Consider the following 18,054-nt stretch of genomic DNA (forward strand, 5'->3'; position numbering starts at 1 on the left):
AGGAAATCCAACGACGGGGAACTGTGGGAACGGGAGGAGGAGGGAGACGGGAAGCTGAGCTCGGAGCATGGGATGTGTTTTTAAAATATCAAACTCAGGGGCTTAATGCACTCAGTATATACTACGTATATACTACATTTAAAAAACGTGTTATCCAGGTTAGATCACACCTCAGACCTCCCGTTTCGGCTTGGAAATGCTTTGGAAGCGCCAGACATCTGTTTTTTCTTTACTAAGAACCCAGATTGAGGCTTTGAGGTGTTTGGGATGTTTGGGAAACTTAAAGAAAAGAGATTTGAAGAAAGTTTCAAAAATCAAAAAAAGGAAAGCTTCAATAAATGAAAAGCGGAGGATTCCCCCCCCCCCTCTAAAAGCCGTGGCTGTGAAATCTAAAGCGGGACTGACTGTGCCGGGACGGCGACCTTTGTTTAAGGGGTAGAGAAGGACCCGAGCAGGTCTCAAATTGTTGGGGGGGGGCCTTCTCCTCTCGTAATAACAGGGGTAGTTTATAATACAGAAACAGCATAGAGCTTGAAGCACCGGGTTCTTGCATACAAATGCAGAGAGGGATCGTCCGTCTCTACAGGCAAAGCGACAAGCTTCAGAAAGCAGATCTTGGTTTGTTGTATAAGACTTCCGTCTACTGGAGCTAGAATAGAACTGCAGCTTTTGGGGTGTTTTTTTGTGTGTGGCTTGCTGGCAGCTGTTTAAGGAGTGAAGATGCCCCTCATCTTATGGGAATGTTTGGACTATAGACTGGTATCTGTGGGGCTATTTTATTTTTGTGCTCCCTGTTCTCTGGTATAACCAGTTTCCGTTTTCTTCTATGTTTTTGGACCTTGTATAGCTCAAGTTAAAGGATTACAAGATCAATTAGAGTTATACTATTTTTTGGACTGTTTTTCTGGCACTTTTCTTCCCTTCCACCCTGAAGACCTCTGGTGTGCTTGAAAACTTACACTATGTTTTGTGCCCAGTTAAATAGTAAAAGGTACTACACGGACTTTGTTCTTATTTTGGGTTGTTGCATGGACCACTACGGCTGTACAAGTTTTTCCATATTCCAGGAATGACAGGGGGGGGGGATTTGGATAAGTCCAATTTGGCCATAGACACACTGCAATGCGAATGTGGGCAGGTGACGTGTTTCTGAAAGGGATCGGGTGGGTGTATCCGTTAAATGAGGATGACCTGAAGGGCAGTTTCCTCCCCTCCCTTTTATTTTGGGTGCTTACTCTACCATCTACCTCCCAGTTTACCAGTGCACAGACGCAAATGACTAGAAATGAGCAACATAGAGCAATGCAAGTCTGAACTAAAGTTACAGGACCACTCTGAATAGAAAACTTTCCATGGTAAACTAAAATGTCCTGAATCTGTATAAGTTCCCCACATTCCTGGGTCTGGTAATAATACAAGCAGCCTTGGACATACTAAAACACATCTGGCCCACTCTAATGCCCGGTTTGAAATCCCTGCAGCACTTCTTCATTACCTTTGAACTGCTTCTTGATGCCTTCCAAAAAAGGATTTAAATCCGAGAAGTCCCAGATGTGCCACTTCAGTGCAAGAGGAAAAGTCATTGGATTCCCAAATGCCTTCTTTTCTTCATACCTTGAGAAAATCATGTTAAAGTATCATCCATCCAATTCACAATATCCCCCCAGTGGATCAAGGAAAGAGAGGAAGGAATTGGCAGAAAGTTTAAGCAGGGGTCCCCAACCTTTTTGAGCCTGCCAGCACATTTGTAATTCTGACACAGCATAATAGGCATAACATTAGAATGGCTGCCACAAAACGGCTACTGGAGGAGGAGGAGGAGGCCGCCACAACATGACTGCCAAAGCTTAATTTCCAGTAACACAGTGCAGATCCTTGTGCTGGCAGCTGCCAATCAAGTCTCCAGTAGTCAGTCAGAATCTTTTATAGAGAAAAGCCCTACCTGGTTCCACCCACTTCCAAAAAATATCTGGCAAGTGCCAGAAAAGGTGCTGCCAGGCACCGTGGTGCCCACGGGCACCACACTGGGGACCCCTGACTTGGAGACACAGGCTGAGGCTGAAAGCAGAAAAAGATGGAAGGAGAGCAACGTCCACCTCACTGTCGCTCCTGGGACCCAAGAGCCACAACAGCAGCTGGGAGAAATGGTTCTTTAAAAATAAAACAGAGCCCATTTCGGCTCAGGACACCACCACAGGGGGAGGAAGGGCTCCTGTCTACCCCCCAGCCATTTTCCCTTGCAGAAACAGCACCTGGGGGAGGGGTTATTTCTCTATTTTGCTACTCCTTGTGGACTATTCTGTGCATTTGAAGCAGCAAAAAAGGGGAAATAACTCCCTTCCCCAGTGTTGTTTAGGCAGGGTTGTTGTGAGGATAAAATGGAAGAGAGCGGAATTAGGTTCAGCCGTAACGCCTTCATGTCTTTTTCTCCATCTCCCATAATACTAGAACTCGGAGGCACCCAATGAAGTTGCTGAGAAATAGGTTTGGGATAGACAAAAGGACTTTTTTTTTTTACTCAATCAGTAATTAAACTGTTGAATTCATTGCTGATGATGACCATGAGCATAGCTAGCTTTAAAAGAGGACTAGACATATTCAAGGAGGAGAGGTCCAGCAGTGGCCACTAAACATGGTGACTGAAGTGAGCCTCCATAGCCAGAAGCAGCCAACCTCTAAATAACACTGCCGGGAGGCAGCAGCAGGGGAACGTCTCGGCCTCTGTGCCGTGTTTGTTGACCGTCCAGGGGCATTCCTTGGCCACTGTGTAGAACAGGATGCTGGACTAAATGGACCACTAGTCTCACTCAGCGGGCTCTGCTTACATTCTCAAGAGTGAGGCTGAGAGACCGTGGAAAGAAGCAGGTCACAATGACATCACCCTACCCGGACGTCTCCTTCCTTCTGTTCCTTTTGTTTGCCCCGGTGGGAGGTGTGAAAACTTCAAAGCCAATAATGTCACATGACAATTCTTCCTCTAAATCTACTTGGGGAGACTTACAGCAGAAGCCTGAATTTTCTGGTCACCAGCCATGTATTGCCCATAATGGGCTGCTCAGTGTGGCAAGAATTCTGCAAATTCTCTCCCTTGAGCTCTTTAATGTTTGGACTCCTCTGCCTGCTACTTACCAAGCAAACCCAGAGAGTGTAATAGGAAACCACAAACCATGTTCTTAGGACAGTCTCAGACCACACATTCATAGCAGTAAAGCATATAGGTTTATTGAACTTACAAAAAGAATATGAAGCAAAGGAGAAAGCAATACTTAACTAAATATATATGACAGCACTTAACAAACGTATACATACTGACAAACAGATACAGAGGCCTCTGGGTCACTTCCAGAGAGAGAGAGACAGAGATGGCAACCATTCAAAGGGTCTGTGGTCTCTCCGTGGAAGGACAAGGACTGGGCATCTGGATCAGCCTTATATGGGCTGAACCGTGAGGAGAGGGTCTCAAATGACCCCTCCCTGTCACATTCTTTAGAAAATGAGTTTCCACAAATCATGACTAAGATTGTTTAGAAATATCTTGTTCCATAATAATTCTTTCAGTGTCCAAGTCTGATATCTGATTTTCCTGTCCATCACTCGATGTACCAAAAACAATCTCCCCCTTCGTGAGCAGACAATTTGCCACCTGCTTGAACGGCCTTGATTTGGCCTTGATTTGGAGCACGTAATGTGCTTTGGGTGACTAGCTCCTGTGCCCTTTAGGGTCAAGAGCCTAATTAGAGCTGATGTCAGCTAAAAGTCAGGTCTTCACATTGCTAAGTTATAGATTAATAAGCTACAGATTAATAAAATTGGTTTTTCTTAACCCAAATCAATATTGTCTATAGATTAATATTTTCAATATAGATTAATGTTCAATACAAAAATTTTCTCACCACACTCAGCATGACAAATGCTTCATTTCAGAAGCTTATACTCATCTGAAGAGTGGCACAAACACACAGAGAGACAAAAGAGAAATTTTAATAGAAGATTAACCTAGCAGAACCCTGGTTACAGAAATCCCCCTCCTGATTTTCTTTTTATACAACTGGAGAGCTGGGGACAGTTCAAGTCAACAAATTAAAGCATCCTTGTGCCTTATCTGGCACTTATGAAATCCCCCCCCAAAAAAACCCCCAACAATTCAAGACAGCACAGTTTTCAAATCAACATAATTTTATCATTAACATAATATCTGTACAACCCTCACATCTACCATGACTGAAACCCAAGTGCTAGGAACATAGCAACCTTGATAGCATCCTCCTTGCCCTTCAGGAGGGGCACTCCAATGGGATTTCTGAGGGAGAAAAACCTCCCAACAGCCTGAGGCTGACATAGGTTGTTTTTGCATGGGAACTTGGACCCACATTCGCCCCGTCTGACTCGGTTGTTCCTTGGAGTTCTGCATGTGTTTTCCATCCATTAGACATGAGCTTGCTGACAACCCTCGCAACGTCTGGGTCTTCCCATCCCTCTCTTAACTCGACTCTTCCCTCTAACCTGAGCTCAGCCCAACTGAAATCTCCATGCAGATAACAAAGCACTGGACACAGACGACTGCTTTCTCTCACAACCAATCACAAAGCAGTGTGTCAAAAGGCAGGCATTCAAATACTTCCTGCTTCCTCGGAGCACTTTCTGAGGTGAAATGTATTACTGTTGCTTTCAGAAATGAGAAACAAAGGGGAAAAAGTGAATGTTGGGAAATGCACGAGAAATGTCTCCATTTTACCCCAGTTTTGGTGGTTGGGAGCCAGCAGAGGCCTTATCGATGCTCCTGCTGTGAAGAGACAGTCTTAAGAGAGTTTGAGGTAGCCCTTTTGATACACCCAAAACAAGGGCAGGAGGCTCTCTCCAGAGAAGGAGGCTCCGGAGAACTCGTAGATCAGGGCCGCTCGGTCAGCGTCGAAAAAGGCCAGTCGGCCCCCAGCGTAGTTCAGGCAGACTCAGATCCTCTTCAATTCCCCCCTCAGGAACAGGGGAGGGTCGTGGTCTTTTAAGGCAGCCTTGTAGTGTGTCCCCCCCCACTTCCCCACAGTCCAGATCCCTTCATCAGGACAAATGAGGACCCCTCCCTTCCTCCTCACAGTCTTTCTGACCACCCCCACAATCCATCCTCCCTCACTTCCCACAAGGACTTCCCAGAAATGGTGGCCTGCTGTGAATCCCTCACGGTCCAGCACAGCACCATATTGGTCAAATCTCTCAGGATTGTCGGGCAGAGTTTGAGCTTTTTCTCCCCATCTCACGCTTTTCCGATCTTCAGACAGGACGAGTCGGGGATGGGCCGTGTCTGGATCCAGAGTCACATTTACTGTTGGGGAAAAAACAAGGAAACAAGAAGAGAAGCTTTGGTTCTTGTAGGTTATCCGGGCTGTGTAACCGTGGTGATGGCCGTCAGGAAGAGGGTTTTCATTCTGAGTAGTCTGATGTGGACCACCCGCATTGGTTCAAATGTCCCTAAGATCAGCCTCAGTATCAAAGTATTGGGAAATGGCTAATGTAAAACCCATCTATAAAAAGGGCTCCAGGGGGGACCCAGGAAATTAGAGGCCAGTTAGCATAACATCTGATCCAGGTAAATTGATGGAGAGCATAATATGGGCCGCCCTCGTGCAGGACTAGCCAACGAACGGGCAGCGTCGGACTCGTGTGGCGGTTTCTACCGGGGGCCGCTAACCACCTGGTACGGTGACGGGAAAGAGCAGAACCGAGAGATCGTGCCTAGAGAATGGTTGGAAGGACCCTTGATTATCCACGCTCCGACCACCCCAGCCACCATCGCCACGGAGGAAACTATCCTGCTCCGGGAACAGAACCAGACATTGAGCCTACAGAACCGGGACCTACAGGCGAAGCTGAGCACTCTGCAGAGAGATTTGACTGCAGTTTTGGGGGTAGTGAGAGAGCTCCGACAGCCCTCGCAACAACCCCGAGCCAGCTCCCTACCTGCCGCGGAACCACCCGTCTGTAGGGAGGCACCCCCACCCAAGCGCCCTACTGCCAGGGATCTGAAGGTATCCTTCGACGGGTCCAGCATGAAGCTACCCCATTTCCTGCTCCAAGTGTCCAGTTTCATGAAGGATCAAGGAGAGACCCCTCGGAGGAAGCCAGGGTTAGGTACGTGATCAGCCTACTAGAGCTTGCTTTATTTCCACTTCTTTAAGCATAAGCTCAACTGACTTTCTTTTGACTGATGAGTTGGTGCTAGCAGCTAGAGTAAACCTGACTTCTTTCCTGCTTATTTTATTCTGTTTATATTCCTCCCGCTAGATCAAGTAACACTGCACGAAACTGGGCCCGTCTAGGAGAACTATTTGATGACATCAAAAACAACCATCCAACTATTCCAGTTCTTATGGCTGGTGACTTTAACGCACGAATAGCGCTGGATGATAATACTCTCTTCCAAAATCTTATAGGGAATTTTGATGAGTCTTTCCTGAGCTCTTCCAAAATCTTATAGGGAATTTTGATGAGTCTTTCCTGAGCTTCCTATGGTACACTAGAACTTCCAGGGACTCGGTAATTAACTCTTCCGGCTTAAGTCTGGCCCAATTCGCTATCCAGAGAAACCTAGGATTACATGGAGAGACGGCATGGTGTGGTGGTTAAGGTGCTGGACTGGGATCTGGAAAACCCAGGTTTGAATCCCCACTCTGCCATGGAAACTTGCTAGGTGACCTTGGGCCAGTCACACACTCTCAACATTGAGCCTGGCAAGAGTTTGGATGAGAGACCACCAAGGAATACCAGGGGCATGATGCAGAGGCAGGAAATGGCAAACCACCTCTGAATATCTCTCGTCTGGAAAACCCTGTGAGTTTGCCAAAGGCAATTAAAAAAAAAAAATTCTATGGCTTGTTACGATCCTCATCCTGTCAATTGCATTGGTTTCCACTGTGTAATCTGCCTTGAGTCTCAGTGAGAAAGGTGGACCGTTAAATAAAATAACACTAAGTACCTGGCGTTGCTGTCCTGCCTCAGTGACTCAGCAATAAGTCTAATCACGAGTTTATTCATTCAGTAGTGGAAGAGCTTTTCCTGGGCAGCCTGCAGGTAAGGCCGTTGCCTGTCTCTGAATACTTTCCTGTAGCTGAGTGTGTCTCAACCTTTCCTACCTTCGGTCCCACTAATTACCCTTATGAAAGAACCTGGGTCCCACCAGGATGGAATTTTTTTAAAACATCTTTTCTGAGAAAGACATTTCTGTGTCTGTACTTGCAGGCATTCTGTTTATTACACTGCTTATGGTACGTTTTAAGGACATGAATATTGCAGTTATATTGCTTTATTGCTATGGCTTTAGAACACAACAGAAATAATTTTCCATTAGCAACTGAAAAGCAGTAGTTGTTCTGAAAACCCCAGATCCCACCTAGACAAGTTCTGCATCTCACCAGAGCTGCACAGCCTGCTGGTTGACAACCACGTCTGTGCATTAAACTCCCATACCTAACCTATAACTTACTGTGAGATCTAAATCACTTAATTATACAAAGAAACAACAACCCCCACCATGAGATATAGAAATGAAAGAAAATTCCAGTAGAATGCCCAAAATTCCGCAGGAGGATATCAGCAGCCGGAGATCACCACTACGATCAGATGGGTGACGTCCAAAGGAGAAAAGAAATCCACAGATCAATTGAGATGGTCGTTCCGGATACTGTATAAAGTCCCATTTTTGCCAAAAGCGTCATCAGTCATTGATCCCTTGTTGCTGTCCGCAGTTTGCTTTTGAATATTTGTTGAATATTTGTTATATCTTCTTGTAATATTTGTGAGTATGTGAGTATGTTATTTCCAGGTTGGCTTTCACAATAGGTTAATCATAGGAGGATTGTATTTGGATCTTATAGGGATCTACTTATTCAAAAGCAAACTGCTGACAGCAAGCCTGGCAGCGTGGATCTAAACTAAACCCCCCTCCACCCGCCTTGCCAGGAGTCCCACGGACGCGGGCGGTGGGGCTTTACAGAGATCCACGCCTGCCACCCTCACCCACCCTTGCCACCATGTGAGCCTGGCAGGTGGGTGGTAGAGTTGCAGCTGGCGCCACCCCCCACCCCCGGCATCATGGGCAGGTAGGGAGGAGGATATGCCATGGCCCCATAAACCAGGCAGGTGGAGGCAGCGGCACTGCAAGTGGGAAGGGCAGGCAGGGGAGGGAGGGAAGGGGAGCCACCATTTCCTCCTCACCACCACGTGAATCAGGCAGGATGACATGGTGGCACATTAGATTGACAGGGTGGCTGTTCAGTGGCCAACAGGGCAAGTGGGGATGGGATGATGCCCCCTCACAAGTCTCATGGGCCCCCTTTATCACCAGATCTTTCTGAAGCGTAGATGACACATTAGTATGATTGCAAACACTGGCAGCCAGTGTGTTGAAGTGCAGTGTGGTGGACTTGAACTGATGAGGCCTGGGTTCAAATTCCTACTCAGCTATAGGGTTGCCACTGCCTCCAGGTGGGCGCTGGAGATCTCCTCAAATTACAACTGTTCTGCAGATAGGGTTCCCAACTGCCCGGTTGTGGTGGCAATTCCCTACCAATTAACCGGGCTGCCCACTGACCAGCTGGTTTTCAGACCGGGCAGAAGCAGGCAGGGAGAGCGATTCCCTCCCGCTCATACTTCTGTGGAGTCAGAGTGTGCAGACAGCGGGGCTAGGAAACCGGAAGGAACTGTATCTGGACTGTGCACAAATCCCTCCCTCTCCCCAACCCCACAAGGCTCCCAAGTGGGGACAAAGGCTGCTTCAGAGCTTGGACTCCACGGCAGGGGTGGGGAACCTTTTTTCTGCCAAGGGCCATTTGGATATTTATAACATCATTTGCAGGCCGTACAAAATTATCAACTTAAAAATTAGCCGACCAAGCCCCCAGCAGGCAGCTGCCCCAGATGAACACCCCCCCCCCGTGCGGGCAAGGAGGCCGGCATCCAACCAGTGGCACGCACGGCCACCTGGTGGCACAGGATGGTCTGTTGCACAAGCCGGGGACCCTGAGACTAGCAAGAGGGTTTCCCTGCCGGGCTGGGGGTGGGGAGATCTGGGGGTCTCTCCGCGAAATGAGCCTGGGAAGATTTCCCCAAGCAGCAGACCATCGCCCTGGGAAAGTTGGAAGGAAGCAGAGAGGCGCAGCGGGACGGGTTTGCCGAGGGGAGCAACCTCGTGCATCATCTGCCCATTTCCAAATCAACACCCAGGTGCAAATCCCGGACCCCTCTTACTGGGGGGGGGGAGTGGCAGAAACTCTCCAATTTCCCCCGCAGAGCTGACTAAAAAAATAAATAAATAAATAAAAAGAGGGAAGAAAAGGTCAGATCGTTTGGGTGCGACCCCGCCTCTCTGCCCTTGTCTACGCCAGAGTGGTTCCCACAGCAGCAGCAGCACACACGTTTTCCCTGCAAACCGGCATCTGGATGCGGACGCCAGATCTGCAAGAAGGGGCAGGATGGGCTACACCACTCCAGACAGTAGTGAGAGAGGGTGAGTCCCGTTTCCGAAAGCTCCCCCCTCTTCAAGAAAAGTCCACGCAGACAGAAAAGCAGCACAGCAAAGAAAGGGCTGAGTTTATTACCTGGCCCCTTGAGCTGCTACTTTTCTGGTATAGCCAGTCTTTTCGTTGCACGTGCACAATCTAAGCCTTCCACACAGGCAGGTATCCACCCTTCTGACCTTGGAGGAGGAGGAGCAGTGCAAAGCAGGGACCTGCCCATATTGAACTTGGAGTGGGTGAACAGGCGGGCTTCACCCTAATACACTCTTCTGCATTGTTTAAATAGACTCTGCAGACCTAGGATTACATGGAGAGACGGTTAAGGTGTCAGACTCGGGTCAGGGGAACCCAAATTTGAACCCCACTCTGCCCTGGAAACTTGCTGGGTGACCTTGGGTCAGTCACACACTCTCAGCCTCGACCCTGGCAAGTATGTTTGGATGGGAGACCTCCGAAAGAGTACCAGGGACTTGACCCAGAGGCAGGCAATGGCAAACCATCTCTGAACATCCCTTGCCTTGAAAGCCTATGGGGTTGCCAATGCCAAAAACAAAATGTTAATTACATGGCTTCTGAGGATTCTCATCCTGTCAATTGCATTGGTTTTTACACTTTGTAATCTGCCTTGACTCTCAGTGAAACTGGCGAACCATAAAATAATGTAAATAAAATAATAATACCAAGTACCTGGTGTTGCTGTCCTGTGTCAGTGACTCAGCAATAAGTCTATTCATAAGTTTATTCATTCAGCAGTGGAAGAGCTTTTCCTGGACAGCCTGCAGGTAACGCTGTTGCCTGTCTCTGAATACTTCCCTGTAAATCACTGAGCCTCAACTTTTCCTACCTTCGGTCCCACCAAGGGCTCTTATCAAAGAACCTGGGTCCCACCAGGACGGAATTTTTTTTTAAACACCTTTTCTGAGAAAGACATTTATATGTTTGCACTTGCAGGCATTCTGTTTATTACAATTGCTTGTTTATGGTAGGTTATAAGGACATGAATATTACAGTAATATTCCTTTATTGCTATAGCTTTAGAAAACAACAGAAATAATTATTTCATTAGCAATTGAAAAGGAATAATTGTTCTGAAAACCCCAAATCCCTCCTAGACTAGTTCTGTCTCAACCGAGATGCACAGCCTGCTGGTTGACAACCACTGCTGTACATTAAACTCCCAGCACTCACAAAAAGAGCCCGTCAGGGAGGAAACTAGACTGAACAGGCAAAAATGTGACAGGCAAAAATGTCTTCTGTGGGTTTGTTTGGTTTGTTCTGTAACATAGGGGAGTGACCTCTCAAAGGTCCAGAGAAGACCAGGCTAATTCCAGCTTTTGACCTGTCTAGCTATAATTTTTTAAAAAATTGTTGACGCACCATTACAATGACCTATTATGGCAATGACTAGTTCACAGATTTTTAAAACTCACTCTTGCTTTTTTCATTGTGGAGTTATAAGAGGAACAGTATTGGCTGCATATTGAGCCTTATAACTCTGGCATGAGAAGGACTACTTTTAAAAAATGAAATCAGGGTCTAAAGAATTATGGTCTAAAGAAGATCAGGCCACTGCCAGCATTTGAGATGCCTAGCCATAATTTTAAAAAATAACTCTCCATTAGAATGACCTATAGTGACAATGGCTAGTTCACAGATTTCTTTCCTGTTTTTTTTAAACTAACTCTCTAGCTGTTTTCATTGCAGAATTAGAAGGGGAATGGGACTGGCTGCACATTGCTCTTTATAACTGAAACAAAAAGGGCAAGAGTCCAGTAGCACCTGGTAGTATTTTCTGGTAGATGTGGCTCACAAAAGCTCTACCCTACCAGGAAATATTTTTGTTAGTCTTTAAGGTGCTACTGGACTCTTGCCCTTTTCTTACTACTGCAGACAGACTAACATGGCTACCCACAGTGAAAAAGGGCTAGAGAGTTGCTTTTAAAAATAAATCTGGGAACAAGTACATTGTTGCAGTAGGCAGGGGATATAAATATTTTAATTTTTTTTAAACTATGTTGATCTGGTTCTTGTAGGTTATCCGGGCTGTGTAACCGTGGTCTTGGAATTTTCTTTCCTGACGTTTCGCCAGCAACTGTGGCAGGCATCTTCAGAGTAGTAACACTGAAGGACAGTGTCTCTCAGTGTCAAGGGTGTAGGAAGAGTAATATATAGTCAGAAAGGGGTTGGGTTTGAGCTGAGTATTGTCCTGCAAAAGTATTGTCCTGTAAGTATCAAGATAATGTGCTAATGAGGGTATGGTATGTTAATATGGAACCATTGTATCCTGAAGTGATCTGTTAATGTGTGTAATCCAAAGCTAATCTGTATGGCTATTGTTGAATGTTGTCTTTGTCTGGAGGTTTTTCAGGGCAGGAAGCCAAGCCTTATTCATTCTTAAACTCTCCTCTTTTCTGTTAAAGTTGTGCTGATGTTTATGAATTTCAATGGCTTCTCTGTGCAATCTGACAAAATAGTTGGTAGAATTGTCCAGTCTTTCAGTGTCTTGGAATAAGACCCTGTGTCCTGTTTGTGTCAGTCCATGTTCAGCCACTGCTGATTTCTCAGGTTGGCCAAGTCTGCAGTATCTTTCATGTTCTTTTATCCTTGTTTGTATGCTGCGTTTTGTGGTCCCGATGTAAACTTCTCCACAGCTGCAAGGTATACGATATACTCCTGCAGAGGTGAGGGGGTCTGTTTTGTCTTTTGCTGATCGTAGCATTTGTTGTATTTTCTTGGTGGGTTTAAACACTGTTTGTAGGTTATGTTTTTTCAAAAGTTTCTCCATCCTATCAGTGACTCCTTTAATAAATGGCAAGAATACCTTTCCTATGGGAGACTATTTTTCTTGAGTTTTCTGATTTTTGTTTGGTTTAATGGCCCTTCTGATTTCATTCTTGGAGTAGCCGTTTGCTAGCAGTGCGTGATTTAGATGATTAGTTTCTTCCTTGAGAAACTGTGGTTCACAGATCCGTCTTGCACGGTCCATTAATGTTTTGATTATTCCTCTTTTCTGTCGGGGGTGGTGGTTGGAGTTTTTGTGTAAGTAGCGAGTTTTTGTGTAAGTAAGTAACCAGGGGGAGGGGGGTGGGGGTGGGGGTGGGGGGGACACGGACTATTCACAGCTCTCTTTGAGAACAAGCCGGTTATTCTTTATGAACTGAAATGTGTCACTGTTGCTTTAAGAAATGAGATACAAATTTTAAAAAGGGAATGGAGGGAAAATGTCTCCCTTTTTACTCCAGTCAGGTTTGGGGTCTGGGAGCCCGGAGAGGCCTCATTTGGTGCTCCTGGTGTGAAGAGGAGGGGTCTTAAAAGGAGAGTCTGAGGTGGGCTTTTCCCCACACCCCAAAGAAGGGCAGGAGGGTCTCTCCAGAGAAGGAGGCTCCGGAGAACTCGTAGATCAGGGATCCTCGGTCAGCGTCGAAAAAGGCCACTCGGCCCCCAGCGTAGTTCAGGCAGACTCGGATCCTCTTCGGCTCCCCGGTCAGGGACAGGAGAGGGTTTTGGCCTGTTATGGAAGCCCTGTAATGCCCCTTCCACTTCCCCACAGCCCAGACCCCTTCCTCGGGACTAAAGGATAACTCTCCCTTCCTCCTCACGGACTTTCTGGCCACCCCCAAACTCCATCCTTCCTCACTTCCCACAAGGACTTCCCAGAAATGGCGGCCTGCTGTGAATCCCTCACAGCCCAGCACAGCAGTATATGTGGAAAATCTCTCAGGATTGCTGGGCAGAGCTTGAACTTTTCCTCCCCATCTCACGCTTTTCCGATCCTCAGACAGGATGAGTTCGGGATGGGCAGTCTCTGGATCCAGAGTCACACATGCTGTTGGGGGCAAAAACGAGGAGACAAGAAGAGAAGCGTTTTCAGCCGGGAGATTTCTCCCCCTCTGGCCTGTTCTGCGTCCTCCTGCTCCCACCTCTTCACAACCCTCTCCTGGATTCACAGACTCTCTCCTGCCTTCTCCTGACCTGCTAAAAGGCAGAGCAGCCTTCCTTGGGTTGCCAACCTCCAGGCAGTAGCTGGAGATCTCCTGCTATTACAGCCGATAGAGATCAGATCACCTGGAGAAAATGGCCGCTATGGCAATTGGACTCTATGGCATTGAAGTCCCTCCCCAAACTCCGCCCTCCTCAGGCCCCACCCCCCAAACCTCCCATCATTGGCAAAGAAGGACCTGGCAACCCTAAGTCTTCCCTGTGTGCTTCAAGAAAAGGCAGGTAAAATCCACAATAAAAACCCACAGTAACCCAACCCATTTCTTCCCAAATCCTGTCCCAAGCAGAGAGCCTCGAGAGAGAAGAGAATCATGGATATTTCAGTCACAGGATTCCCCGCCCCCTAAGAAATCATGAGTATTTACATACAAACCCAAATCACATGAAAAATGAGCAGAGGCACAGAATGGGTTGAACACATCTCAAAACAGGGAATACCACTGAATTTGTCTTTCATTGACTCTGAACAAAACACAGAGGCTGGAAGGGGGTTCCCATTGCTTTCAGCTTGCCAGGGAGATGCGTTTCTCAATTGGCATTTGGGACCATTTTGGCAGGACTTGGAGTGGTTTCTATATTCCAGTGAAAGAACAAAGATTGGACTGAATGCAGCTTCTCAGGGAATGTCCTGTAAGGTAACGTTATGTCAGCAATAAAGTGGAGCTGATGTCCTGCCTGCACCTCTCAGAAGATGCCTGCGAGATCAGATCCTCACTCCACAGCCTGAACAACCTGCCTTCTACCCTTCTGTCTTTTAAAAGGTTGCAACATCCAGCCTGATGAAGACCTCTGCTGTGCTTGAAAGCTTACACAACATTTTGTGCCAATTTAAATAATAAATAATGAATTGATTTTGCTCTTGTTTGCATGGACCACTACAGCTGTACAAGTTTTTCCTGGATCCCAAGAATGACATTTCGACCCAACCCAGCAGCCCCCACCCCCTCCATCTCATTCTAGTGATGCCTTTCCCTGTATATTGTCACAACAGAAAGGTCTAGAGACTTACTCTTTAATGAAGGCTGGGAATTCAGAGAACCAGGTACACGTATTGGTAAAATGTTATATATCTATATAATGATAATACAATTGCCTATTTAAAAAAAACTAAAAATCTCCCCAGAGGTGAGGGAAGTAAATGATCACCACAAGGAAAGGGTCAGGAAAATGGCTGCCACATAGGTGGGGAAATCTAAATGTTCCCACCCACATAGCCATCCAGGCTTTCCTGCAAACCAGGTTTAAGAAAGATCAGAGAAAATTTGGGAAACCCCAGCAGGTGTACAAATGTGGTGATGAAGCAGGAGGGGGGAATCAGTTCCCACAACGGTTAAACTCAGGGCTAATAACCTGTGAGAAGATGGCCAGGATCAAGCTAGAAATTACAGGAATATCCTTGTATTTGAATTCCTGTCCCCTCCCTGCTCCTGTGGAAGCAACTTATTGACAGCTCTGCAAAAACTAAGCCAGTTTGAAAAGAGCTGCAATATTACCAATTGGAAGCCTTTCTGCACTAGAGTTACCATCACAAAGCTATCAAACCTCAAGCATGACCTTCCCTGGGCTGGAAAAACAGATGCCTCAATAGCCAACTTTGGCAGAAGAATGCTTATTTTATGGAACTCAACCAAGCAACAAACGTCCTTCAGCATCAAGAACGGGTTTCCTTGCCTCACATATATTTTGCAGAGCGTTGAAAACACTATTCGGATGCTTGCAAATTTGTCAGCACCAAAGAATAACATTTTTTAAAAGCAGACATAACTTTTCAGTAAGGAAGAACTGGTTTGAAAGAAACTTTGCTGCCCTGAACACGCACATACATCTAATATCCAGGAGATACCTCTCCAAAAACCAGTTCTGCAACTTTACTGAAAGCTTTGGTAAAGGACTGATATGTTGTGATACACCATCAATGCTGTTTGAAAATGTATTAATTTAAAACAGCCAATAACGGACCCTACACAGAAGGGAGAAAAACAGAGCTAAGCCAGCATCCCACCTGCAAACATCTGCCTTCCTTCTGTCTGAATTTCCTCTAAAATGTACTCAGGAGACAACCTCCTCCTGCCCAGAAGTGTGCCTCCGAGTGACAGACGGGGAGGCGGAAGACCAAGTTGAAGAGGAGGCTTGTGAGTGACAGGCACGTCGTTCCAGTTCTTTTCCCAAACATTAAACACAAATTATGTGTGAACAACTAGAACAGAAGCACCAGGGCAGGCTGGTCTTCTGCATTTATATACTGCCTTCCCCTCCCCTCCCCCCTGTGAGGTAGGTGGGGCTGAGAGAGCTCTTAAGAGAGCTGTGACTAGCCCAAGGTCACCCAGCTGGCTTCGAATGTAGGAGTGGGGAAAACAACTGGGTTCACCCGATGAGGTCTGCCGCTCATGTGGAGGAGTGGGAATCAAACCCAGTTCTCCAGATCAGAGTCCACTGCTACAAACCACCGCTTTTAACCACTACACCATGCTGGCTCCCATCTCTTTTCCAAAGGTTGGTAGGGACTGCAGTTCTTTCTTTTGTTCATCATCCTGCTCATTGTGTACAATGCCTGACAGCTTTAGACTTCAGTTCTCACAACACCCTTGAAGGAACCGTATTGTGTTATTAGGTCCAGAAAGAATCAAACCAGAGCCTGAATATTTGCATCTCACTCCACCCCCACGCCCCCGTCCATTATTCTGTCTGCTCCCTCCAAAGACAAAGCACACTTTAAAATTAGTGATCATCATTTGTATAACAGCAGGAGAAATAGCAAGAAACATTCAGAGTGCATTTAATCCCCTGAGTAACTGCAGTTCTCATTAGATTCTCAAGATTGACACACGTTTATGCAAGTTTACAGAAGCCATTTAGGTCATTTAATAGCAGAGCAGAGGTTAAGAAAAAAGGTATATGAAACTCTTGATTTGTTGACTGATATTGAGCCTTTGAAACTCTAAATCCTCCTCTCCCACCCAGTGTCATGTGAGTATTAATTAATCAAGTAATTAACATTAATTTGAGCCAGGCTTGTGCTGGAGAATTGCCTTATGGTTGTGCTGGCATAAGTTTCAGGAGGGCAGGCATGTTAGTCTGCAGTTGAGGAGCGAGACTTGAGTCCTGTGGCCCTATAAAGACCAACAAAATTTCCGGGCTAGTAGCTTTTGAGAGTCAGATTTGACAAAGGGATCTTTGCGGAGGGGCCGTGGCTCAGTGGTCGAGCATCTGCTTGGCATGCAGAAGGTCCCAGGTTCAATCTTCTGCATCTCCAGTTAAAGGGACCAGGCAAATCGGTGATGTGAAAGTCCTCCGCCTGAGACCCTGGAGAGCCACTGCCGGTCTGAGTAGACAATACTGACTTTGATGGACTGAGGGTCTGATTCAGTATAGCGTAGCTTCATGTATGTTCATGTATGCCATTCCACAAAGGCAACTTTAAAGAAACAAAAACATGGCTCAAATACACAATTTGTAGCACCTTGAAAATGAGGGAAATCTGGAAAGCAGGTAGGGAAATCCACGTAGAGAAATGGGATTCCCAATCTAGTCTGTGCCTCTCATGGGGAGGATTCTGAAAGGCCCTCAAGGGCTGATGCCCAGCAATGCTTCTTCCATCCTTTCAATATGGGGGCAGGTAGGTGAAAGGAGGCAGTTCATCCCCTCAAGAGTCCACCTTCTCTTTCACCCTGACAGACCTCCTCTCCAAGTCAAGGAGTTTGTTTACCTTGGCATTCTGTTTTCCCATAACCTAAATTGGAATGCCCATCAAAAAGCAGTGTCCAACAAAATTAAACCTGGGGTTGGTGCTATTGTCAATTTTTTTCACACCAAAGGTGGCAAATATATTCCAGGGGCTATTCAGGTTTTTAACCTGAAAATTACCCCAATTATCCTCTTTGGTGTTGCCATCTGGATTACAGTCATCAATGAATCTATAGATCATTGGTTCTTGTAGGTTATCCGGGCTGTGTAACCGTGGTCTTGGAATTTTCTTTCCTGACGTTTCGCCAGCAACTGTGGCAGGCATCTTCAGAGTAGTAACACTGAAGGACAGTGAAGATGTCTGAAGATGCCTGCCACAGTTGCTGGCGAAACGTCAGGAAAGAAAATTCCAAGACCACGGTTACACAGCCCGGATAACCTACAAGAACCAATGAACTCTGACCGTGAAAGCCTTCGACAATATTTTGAATCTATAGATCGTCCACTGCTTCAGTTCTTACGAAAACTCCTAAATGCCCCTCGATGTGTTGCTGGCGTTACTCTTCGTTCTGAGTTTGGCCAAATGTCACTTGAAGCTAGGGCGTGGTTGGCCGCCTTTAAACTACACCTTAAACTGTGCTTTAGCACTGAGGGGTTCCTAGCTTCTCTGAAGCATGACCCTTTCAAATCCTCATGGCAAAAAATCTTAGATGAGAAACTGGCGTTGTTGGGCTTCTCGCAGGATATGTTATCAGATCTTGGGAAAACTGAAGCTTTTGCCAAAATTAAAAAGCGCATTAAAGAGCTCGATTATAACAGCACTACTTTTCGTGCTCGTCGCGTCTGTTCATCCCAGTTCTTCGGA

General features: G+C 46.3%; 1 protein-coding gene across 1 annotated transcript in view; it reads right to left on the reverse strand.

The window, feature by feature from the left end:
- Positions 1–12,814: 12,814 nt before the first annotated feature.
- The window catches only part of LOC130493960 (tripartite motif-containing protein 10-like), a 36,024-nt gene continuing 30,784 nt past the window's right edge, over positions 12,815–18,054 (reverse strand). The window contains exon 8 of the mRNA XM_056867592.1: positions 12,815–13,332. Coding sequence (XP_056723570.1) covers positions 12,815–13,332 — 518 coding nt within the window. The remainder of the gene's footprint in view (positions 13,333–18,054) is intronic.

Source organism: Euleptes europaea, chromosome 1, assembly GCF_029931775.1.
Source record: "Euleptes europaea isolate rEulEur1 chromosome 1, rEulEur1.hap1, whole genome shotgun sequence".
NCBI classification, from domain to species: domain Eukaryota; kingdom Metazoa; phylum Chordata; class Lepidosauria; order Squamata; family Sphaerodactylidae; genus Euleptes; species Euleptes europaea.